Below are 11,001 nucleotides of genomic sequence, written 5' to 3' on the forward strand. Positions count from 1 at the left end.
TCCAAATTGTGAACGAGAAATAGAATTTTTAAATCAAAATATATTTTTTAGTAAAAATTTTACTTTTAAGCTATTGTTAAAAATGTGTTTTGATATCTTTTAGGCTTTATAAATCCTTAAAAGTGCTTTTAATTTTTTTTAACTAAACCAATATTATAAACGAACATTTTGAATGTTAAGCGCATTTTTAAGCCCTTCAAACGCAAACACAAATGAGTTTAACCCTTGTGTAACAAGTTGATTCATTTATATATGTTTTGACTATTTTTCTAACAAAGTCTTTGCCAATTTACAAATTTACTCCCAATTTTTTTTTTTTTTTTTTTTATTTTAAAAAAGTAGTCAATATTTCGCCTAGGAGATAAGGGAATAAAGGAGGGGAAATGCAACAATGCAATCACTTCCCCATAATTTCCCCATCAAATGCTGAGGTGGCAAGCCACTTACAATATTTTATTATTTTTTTCAAATAGATTTCAAAATAAAAATAAAAAAAAGTTAATAAAAAAAAGCTTTAAAAAATAGAAGGGGTGGCTTCGGCCACACCAAACCACCCCCATGGCCCTTGGGGATGGATTGGCCACCCCCAAGCACCAAAAAACTTTTAAAATTGTTTGTTAAAAAAATGGGTTTGGCCCTTGGGAGTGGCCGATCCACCCCCAAGGACCAAAGGGATGGCTTCTGCCACCCCCAATGGCCGGAATGGGGGTGGCTCATGGCCCTTAGGGGTAGATCGGCCATCCCAAAGGGCCAAACCCATTTTTTAAAAAAATACTTTAAATTTTTTTTGGCCCTTGGGGGGTAGTTGAACCACCCCCCAAGGGCCATGGGGTGGCCGAAGCCACCCCCTATGCTATACTGGGGTGGCTGGCCACCCCTTCTGTTTTTTTAAGTTTTTTTTATTTATTTTTAATTTATTTAAAAATAATAATAAAATATTATAAGTGGACTTGCCACCTCGGCTTTTATGGGAAAATTGTGGGGGAATTGATTGCATTCTAGCATTTCCCATAAAGGAGAGAGTGGGAGATAAGGTCCGTAAAATGCCTTATGCCTTCTGTTAAGTGCCAAAAACTCATTTTTCTCCTCAAGCAACAATTTTTTTTTTTCATTGATTAATATATTTTTTCACGTTACACACTAGAAAATGATAAAAATCAAAATCAAAAATCAAAATAAATTTATGCTGAAGTAAAGGCAACCTTATTATTGATTTGAAAATAATTAATTATTTATAGTGTGGGCCACAAATCAATTTAAGTAGACAACTTTTTTTTGTTTACAGTCTCATTGAAGAAGAATCACGAGCATAACGCTCTTACATTATAAAGCAAAAAGCTTTGAAAAATCATAGTCGAAATTACGAGGTTACAAATCATAGATTCTTACATAAAAATCAAACATTCAAGACCTATTTATAACATCGACATTTGCTAACTTATGACTACATTTCAGTTGTAACACTTGTTCCAAAGAGACTCAACTTAATGGATAGATAAATCATCTTTTTCGCTCTAAAAATATATCACATCTACAACCCAATAGTCTGGATCGCTTATAAGAGCATATCTAAAGACAACTAAAACATTGAAATACAATGGTGGACACAATATAAGTAGATATAATTATAAACAAAAATTCATCAATATTTGTAAAGGGTTAGCCAACTTAACTTATGCCACGGTAAAATAGACTTATTGAAATTAAAAAAATAAAAAAATAAAAAACCACTTAAATATGCCCACCATTGTATATATTATCGATGTTATTAATGTAGACATGAATTATCATAAATAATACTCCGCCTGCAAACGTGCACGCATCATTCATAGTATAATAAGACAATCATTTCTTTTTTTCTTTTTTTCTTTTTTCTGATTGAACTTATGATTTTTTTTGGTTTTTTTGTTTTTGTCCTTTAATTAAATAGATTGGAAGATAACAATGAAACATTACATGCGGCCTTGGAGGGTAGTACAAATGTCACTACTATGGAACATGTATGCCTCACCGACAACTCTTATAAAATTCCCCTAAATGATCACATGTAAAGCACGTGATCTTGTCTTCACTCTTTTCTTCTTTTTTTTTCTTTTTTCCTTCTTCTTGACTAAGCATTTTAAGCATACTACTTTTCACCTTTTCCTTCCAAATTGTGTCTTCCTTGATGGGTTGACCTTTTTCCAGTTTTCCTTATCTGCAATGATTTTTCTTTTCTTTATCAACACATTAATGGTGGAATTTTCTTAGCCAAATATAAACTTATGTCCTAATCATTCATTCCTCTTTAAAATATTCTCTTTTGCCAATGTTAGAAAGGTTTTCTACCTGCCAAAAAGAGATCGTTAAAAATCAATAGTTTTTTTAGGAAAAAAAAATATGAAAGTACTGAGTAAGAGTTTTTGAACTTTGACTAATCTTTTATAATGATTTCCCATGATGCCCTAGGCTGACTGCTTCTGGGCTTTAGCATATAAGTTGTGTGGACCTACAGGCCCAAATCCCAACACCCAACAGTAATAAATGCAAAACCATTCGAAATTCAAATTCAAATTCAATAAAGCAAAATAGCAAAATATATAGCAATTAGCAACCACAAACTTGTTGCATGGAAAATGAGAAAAAGCAAATGAGAACGCACAGAAACAAACAAAAAGAATAGAGAAACCAAAATGATTAGCTCTACTACTGCTTGGCTGGATTTAGAATCAGCCCACAGCTTTGCATGCCAGCGAAATCCAACTCTAGATAATAATACTTCACCACGTTCACGGCCCACACATTTGTAAAGTTGGGTTACAATTATAATTCTTTTATTATATTCAGTTAGGAACAAACAGCAGTGCAGGATCTAATTTTATTGCCTCATCGCTTCAATGTTACAACAACAACAGCAATAATCATACAACCAACCACATGGGCTGGACATCCTTCCCACATAATACAATCTTCTATGAAAATTGCTCTGGATGCCTCTCATAGTTCATCCTGCAACATCAACAAGATTTTAAGATTAGAAACAAGAACCATAAACAATCAAGGCTCATCCTGAGCAGTGAGGTGGAGAGAAAGAAAGAGGAGATTCATGCTTACATGGTAATCGTCCAAGTAATCGCGCGGATCATGCTGCAAGACAAAATTTATGTTTTAGTGGCAATAGCAAATCATCATAAGCATAATTATATTTCATAGAAAATGTAGTTGAAACAAAAGAATGATATATTACCCTTCTGTGGCGCCTTCTATCGCCATATCGACGATCCCTATCCCTCCTCCTCTGTTCACCTTCCTCTCTTGCCCTTTTACCTTCCTACACAATCATCCAATTACATGCTCAATAACTGAATAGTCTGAAAGAAACTGGTCAGTGAAACTATGTTGTCAAGTCACAACATTACAAAAGCATTTAAAATTCATGATAATCACCTCTTCTTCCCTAGCTCTTCTCTCCTTCTCTGCTTCCTCAAATGCTTCCTTTTCAATCTGAAATTTCAGGCATAATAAACAAGCAAGTTCAGACATTTTCTTTGAGCTAAGTGACAATTAAACTCTCAAGCAATAGCTCACCTCCTTATTCGCAAATATCTCTTCTACTACTTGTTTTGCATACTCTGGCTCATCACAAATCAAAATGTTGTCAAAAACCGAACCAGCCTTTACCTGCAATAAAATTGATCCGACTCCACCCATCAGCAAAGGTCAAATATTCGTCTGGCTGTTCAGAGTAGATCAAATAGATGGTGGTTCAGTCTTGGACACTTTGAAAATGTACCAGTAAGTTCATCAATTCATACAAAACCTGACAGGGAGGTTTGCTTTGGGGATAACCAACTACCAGGTTTCTAAACAAGGGATGAAGAGCTTAACCGATAATCATTTATCAAGTTTATCAACTTTGTCATTCAGATGAACAAAATCTGCAGTTCTCTTTGTCAACTTGAGATAGAAAACAGCAAGGCTGGTCACCTAGTTGAGTGTACATGAAGCAATTGTGTTTCCCTAATAATGTAGTTGGTTGGACTCCAGAAGAACAAATCATGACACCTACCTGCCATACTTCGATGCCCACATATTTTATTGGCTTCATCACATAAAGGTCAGGATCATCCTCAAACTCTGCAGGAAATAGAAAAAGAAAGATAAAAAGACGAGAAAAAATCAATATTCATAAGTTGGAATTGAAAGGTGAAAAATCTAACTACTGTAATCTCCCTCTAAAGATTTATAAGATTTACATAAAAAAATAAAATAAAATAAAAAAATTATTGTTACCATTATTAGAGGCAGACGTACATTCTTTTCTTGATGCAGGCCCTTCAAATCTTTGTCTATGTTTTTAGATAATCTCCTAGTTCGGAACAAGATATTTATCAACCAATTTGCCAGTGTTTTATTCTCTTTCTTTCTTTCTTTTTTCTTCTAGCCTGGGAGGTGGTGGGCGTCTAGAAGTATCATTCTAACAATATCTTGGGAGGGATAATTAGTCCAAAATAAAGTCGCAATCATGGTTGAATAGACTGATATATATCTTAAATATCCTTTTTTTATTTACTACTACAATGGCTCAAAAAACTAGAAAAGGCCCATTACTTGAAAGGCAATTAGTGGTTAATAATCATTTTTCAATAACTACATTAACGCAGATTAGCAGTTGACCACTAACCGGCCCTAACGGGACTGTTATGGTTACTTAAAAATGATAAACGCCTAAAGTAGTTGCGATTGTGATTATGAGAGAATAACCACAACTGCAACCGCTTGTACACTCCTAACTAAAAGGCTAAAGGTTAATATGACACTAGGGCTCCGTTTTAAGTCGGAAAACACCAAAAAACACAATTCATTGAAAAAAAAAAAAATATGCTTTCAGAGTTGTTACCAAACATAGCCTTCAACCCCAAATTACATTGAGCTAGACCTGGATTAAAGATAGGCTGATCATTCAAACAGGTTGACTAGATGGTACCATCCAGTCTTGGTAAAGCACTACACGAAAGCCTTCCAATGCATGTTACTATTTCCCATAATTTTCCGTAATCAAATTGTTGGAAATAGGATTGGTTGGACCAAACCCATGGGATTGGTGGGTACTCTCCGCTCTCTATAACAAAACCAACCTTAACATTATACAAAGATAAAGACACCTTGTCCCCTCTACACCCAAAAATCCAAATTACATGAAACATGTTTTAACACTGAATTTGCCAACACTAAAAACCTAACAAACATAATTTCGTACTATTGTCCAATGTGGAGTCAGTTAAATGTGAACCTTGCCTTTGCAGGAAGGCTGCTAGGAAATTATCTAGTAATGGTAAAAGGCATCTCTATCTCAAAAATTAAGTGAACCTTGCCTCAAAAGGAAGGGTACTAGGAAACCATTTAGTAATGGTAAAAAAGCATTTTCTATCTTAAGAGTTATTCCACTCGAACATTTGTGACCAACGAATGTCAGGGCACACCATAGTGCTAGTAATTTCCTCACATTTATAGATGATTACATGAGATATGGGTGTTATTTTATTCGAATTCCTGAAAGCTGAAAGTATTGGATTGTTTTTAAGGATTTCCTAACTTGGTTAAGAATCAAGAGGATAGAAGTCTTAAGGTTCTTCAAATATATCATTACCATTTCTCTTACCAAATCAAAAGCTTTGTCTAAATAAAGCATCGTGAGGTAATTAACAATTTCTTGGGCTTCACAACAAAATGGTTTGGAGGAGCAAAGGAACCATGCACTACTAAACATGGTAAGCTTGATGATGGTGCAAGCTAATCTTCCCAACAACTTTTGAAGAGATCCATTGTTGACCTATATCCTTCATAGAGTGCCTTCACAAAGTGGCTTCTGAGTCAGTCCCATCAATACCCTACGATTTAAGGACTGGTAAGAAACCAAACATGGACCACTTAAGACCTTAGGGGTTGGCTGGCTATGTTCAAACCACATCTTAACCTCATGAAAAACTGAGTCCTAGAAGTAAATAAGTGAGCAACTCCTGCTAGATGAACGGTCTAACAATAGATTGACTAAGGTTGAGACTCATAATGTCTACTTTCTTAGGCATGATTTCCCAATAAGAGATGAAATTAGAAAGAATCTTAAGCTTTGCGAGACATCTTTTCACAGAGATAGGGGAATAAGTCTTCAACCTATTGTTAATAAGATCGCTGAAGATAGTGGGAGAGATTTGTCTCCTAGCATGGGTATGGCTCAAGAGGATAGTTCTCAGCTTAGTGGGAATAATTATTGATTTGTCTCCTAGCATGGGTATGGCTCAAGAGGATAGTTCTCAGCTTAGTGGGAATAATTATCAACCTAAAGAAAGTATCATGCCATCCTATGCCTCACAAGATCTTCAATTGTGTAGAAACAAACATGAAAAAAATTTCCCAACTCACATTTTGACACTAAGCGGAAGCTTCCGCGTGCTCTGCTTGATAATGATGAACTAGCTTCATCTACTGACACTATCATCACTGGCTATAAAAAGTGAATAGCTGCTATGGAAAATCAGGTCATTTCATGGAAAAGAATCAAGTTCAGGAGCTTGTTGATCTCCTGCCTGGGTGCAAATCAATTGAAAACAAATGGGTGTTGACAAATAAAAGCATGGCCGTAAGGTCAATTGATAAGTATGAAGCCATCATGTGGCAAAAAGCTATATCCCACAGGAAGGAGAGATTATGAGGACACCTCTTCTATTGTGAGATTTGCCTCCACACGCTTCATTAACAGTCTGAAACTTATTTTATATATTTTTTTGTAAGTCAACCACCTCTTAAGCATGTTAAAAAAAGGCCCCTCCGTTTGGGCTCATTTCTTTTTTGCCCTTTTTTCACACCTAAAGGGATATAGGCCCTACTACGAGACTTCAAAATTGTCTTCAATTATATCATGGTGTTATAACTATGCCAAATACTACAAGAAGAAAGAAGAAAAAATGGCAAAACAGAAAAGGTGGAATTGATGTATGAAGATGATGGCGTAAATGGTGCATCTCACCATGTAAAAAAGGAGGATCAGTTACAGCTGCATTTGAAACCCTAAGAGGCTTTAAATAAAAGCTCAACATCATTTGTCACTGAGATTATTATAAAAATTTTAAGAAAACATTTCATCGACCCTCCTTTCAAAGCAGGCTTGCATAATTTTGAAAATAGGGGCCAACTTGAAGAGATTACTAACCTCTGAATTATGATGGTAATTATAAAACACTGTATAAAAGCTTTTATTAACTAATAATGTTTAAACAAGAATGGCCTTGGCTAAAAGAGAAAATCTTGCAAGACATGAATTCAAAATTCAGTGCACTTTAACCTTTGCAATAATGGTGACACAATGGTGGTAGCAACAGTCGCAGTAGAAGATTTGATGATAACAGTATGAATGAACTAGTGGGTGAAAATACTTATATTAAGATGATTAGGATAATAGTATGAACAGCAGGTCGATCTATGTGTAATTATATTGTGATAATAGAAGCTAAAAATACATGCATATTGTGCTCAGCAATGCACACATACCAGGGTTATCAATCCATGGAGTCTTCCACTTCCCCTTATAGTTGGGGTTCTTGATTTTCTGTAGTATAACATGCATTCCAGTAGTTAAAAAAATTGTAACAAGAGTTGAATTTCAACTTTCTATGTGTAGGTTAAGGCACCTTGCGCTTCCATGGTCCTTTGTATGCTGGATTTGGAATCTTAGGTGGCTTCCATATTCCATCTTCCTCATCATCCCAGTTATCAGGCTAATACGGAGAAAGAAAGAAAAAAATCATTACCCCATTCATGACTACCTATCAATCACCTTTTTTATTTTTTATAAGTAATTAAAATGTCATTATTTGCTAATCAATCACTTATCCCATGTTAATATTTACTAATTCTTCTAATAATCAATTCATCCTATCATCACGATGTAACAAGAAGTAAATAAATACTTACAGTAATATGCATAATAAACAGGAAAACCCTCCTGCTACACATTATGTTCAGTGCTAAACCCCACTTAGTGAGACAAAACAGATAATTTAATATATTGATATGCATGAGCACTCAACTTACCTCTTTCGCCCTTCGATCAGGAATTTCAGCAGGAATTGAGTCGTAACCCTGCAACATCAAGACAGATCATGAGTGTGATTTATGTAGTAAAGAATTACTTATTACTGTTCCAAAAAAAAGAAGAGTATGGTACCTGTGGTTTGACATCATTAGGGTCATCAATGTACTCTCTATCATCCCAGTCTGCTGGCTGTGAGAGGAAAGCAAGTCAATAAAGGAAAACGGCAAAATCTTTGTCAGAGAGCTAGATAGCTAAAGAATGCTCCAACATATAGTGCAATCACCAATTAGATATATGATTTTTAGAACAATGCACTTCTTCAATTGAAATATGCAGTTCATTATTTGTTCATAGAACCAACATATCTTCATCCGAGAGTCAATAAATAGTCCAAATTCTAAAAAAGGCATCCATCAAGGTCGTACCCTTTTTGCTTTGACATCCTTTATTTTCCTTGGAGGAAAGATATCCCAGTCTGAATACATACTTCCAGAATCTCTTTCTCTATTGTCAACCAGGATGCTATAAGTTGCATCAGGCCTAAGAATAAAGGTGTAAAAATGAGTTAACTTGTCTGTTTCACATTGTAAATCCTTTTTGATGGGATAATTCTGCCCCTGGTAAGAAAGTATAACTTGGAGCTTTTTTGTCTGTGTGCCACATATATCTGGTCCAAACATGAAACTGCACAAGAAAATGCAATCAGTCAGTGGAACACTATATATTTAAATCCCACAGTCGTAATAAGAAATACTAATGAGATTAAACACCCCAAAACTGGTAAGATTCAGCCAAACCTCATGTATGTTATTAAAATTAAAAAATGATAGTAAAAAACACAAAATCCTGATACATGTAAAATTATTCCAGTGTCAAAAAAAAAAAAAAAACACCAAAAATACTCTGAATATAGTAAGTAGAATAATTTTTCTAAGAAGATTGAAAACTGTAACCACAAAAGAAAATTTCTAAACACCCGTTCACACATGACAATTCGACTCCAAATCTCTCAAAGCAAGAATCGTGAAAGATATAAAATGTAACAAATAACAGACCTGTAAGGTGTATCACCACCATATTTCTTCTGATTGACATAGCCAGAATGAAGCTTGATGTAACCACCACCGCATTCAATGTCCTGTTCAAATCTAATCGAATACTGTACCACTAGAGTTCTATCCTTGTTGCTGAACTCTGGAATCTTTGCAGATATGGCATAATGCTTGGCATCGTTATATGTCTGAATACCTGCAATTCCAAGGCATCATGAACATCTGCTCTAATTCCAGGATCCCAGCACACACCAACTACAAACCGCAGTGGTACTAAAGGCTACATTAGTTGAACATCTGAGTGACTTGCAAATGAAATTATGGGGATTTCTCGAATTTGTACAGAGCATTTTGTTTTTTCCTTATTAGCTATGTCAACCATACGATGCTCGATTTTCTATGAGTGCACTTCTCACGCATCTTTCTCATTGTAATTCTTCATGAAACCAATACAATTAACGTAATTTCAATTGAATAAATTTGATTGCATAGGCTCAAAATTACATATTCCTTTTGCTTTAATAAGTAAAAGATAATCTCTGGTTCGAAATAATAACACTGGTTCAAAAGACACTTCACACTTGAACCTTAAGGCATAAACAAGTAATGTTCATTCAAAGGCTTTTTTTTTTTTTTTTTTTTTTTTTTTTTTTTGTGGGTCATTCAAAGCTAATTCTTACAACAATAAATATTTTCTATTCCTAAAAAGGCGGGATTTGGCACATAAATGTTACCTTTATCATCAGGATCCCCGGACCATTTTCCCACCGTGTGCTTAAACGTGCCAGCTTTCCCTTCGCTCCTTTTCCAGTCCGATAAGACCCACCGGCCCTTCCACCCATCTTTCTCCACATGAATCAGAAAAAAAATATCAGGAAAAAAAAAAAAAAAACTTATTTAATTTTAAAGTAATCTTCAATTTTATTGTTAGTTGATCCCCGGTCCAAATCAACCAGGTTCGATCAATTATTCAATTTTGAAGTGATCTTCAATAAATCTTTTTGACAAAGAAACATGAAATGAAATAAAAACTTAAAATTGCGGATATCAAAATTCGCAGAAAACTTGAAAATACAAATTCTTCCGATAATATATTCTGAAAAGATAAAAACCGAATCATACTCTCACACGTTGATCCAACATAGAAGCTCCCGCTTTGTGTAAATATAATAGAGAAACACGCGCATATATCATCAAGAAAATCACATTCTAGTTCATCCAAAAAAAAACATTATTCTACCGTAAACTGGCTAGCTCACAAATCAAATCCGATTGGCCGCCGAGAAAATCCAAGAAAAAATAAAAAATAAAAAAGTCCACTCGAAGTGAGCGCTCTCATATCTTCACACACACCAAATGGAAACGCAAGGAAGAGAAACGAAAACAAAACAAAGTTCACTTGAAGTAAGCGCTCTCATATCTCTACAAACACCGAGAAACAAACAGGGAAATCTTGAACACAGAGTGGTGAAAGACGGGGGAGCGTACCTTCGAATCGCTCCTCGAAAATGATTTCGGAGGAAGCAGAGTGGAAGAGAAAGAGAGAGCTGAGAGTCAAAAGAAGAAGCAGACGAGGAAGAAGAAGAGGAAGAGCATCGGGCTCTCCCATTGCTGCTATTGCCAAGCTCTTCCACACCCTCACAGAGTGGTCCTGCACCAAATTTTATAGACCTGGAAGTGGGAGGGAGAGATGTTTTTAGAAAAAGGACAAAAACATTAATAGTATGCCCCTATATATCCATTTAATTACGATGCTACCACTTTTCATTTTCTTTCAGATAATTCTCAATCAATAGAAACAGAAAAAAAAAAAAAAAAAAAAAAAAAAAAAAAAGTCTTGTTAATTTAGAATTTCTTTTAGTGCCTTTTTCTCAAAAG

The 11,001-nt window shown here is 35.0% G+C and overlaps 1 protein-coding gene across 1 annotated transcript; it reads right to left on the reverse strand.

Moving 5' to 3' along the window:
• Positions 1 to 2,791: 2,791 nt before the first annotated feature.
• On the reverse strand, positions 2,792 to 10,775 carry CRT3 (calreticulin 3). Its single transcript, XM_059591239.2, has 14 exons — positions 10,612 to 10,775; positions 9,858 to 9,965; positions 9,127 to 9,319; positions 8,497 to 8,755; positions 8,204 to 8,260; positions 8,071 to 8,118; positions 7,668 to 7,754; positions 7,528 to 7,585; positions 4,049 to 4,116; positions 3,568 to 3,660; positions 3,427 to 3,483; positions 3,227 to 3,310; positions 3,094 to 3,126; positions 2,792 to 2,988 (listed from the first exon to the last, which is right to left on the reverse strand). The coding sequence occupies exons 1-14, from the start codon at positions 10,730 to 10,732 to the stop codon at positions 2,977 to 2,979; spliced, it is 1,278 nt and encodes a 425-aa protein (XP_059447222.2). The 5' UTR covers positions 10,733 to 10,775; the 3' UTR covers positions 2,792 to 2,976.
• Positions 10,776 to 11,001: the final 226 nt, after the last annotated feature.

Source organism: Corylus avellana, chromosome 2 (genome assembly GCF_965113065.1).
Source record: "Corylus avellana chromosome 2, dhCorAvel1.hap1.2, whole genome shotgun sequence".
In the NCBI taxonomy this organism is placed as follows: domain Eukaryota; kingdom Viridiplantae; phylum Streptophyta; class Magnoliopsida; order Fagales; family Betulaceae; genus Corylus; species Corylus avellana.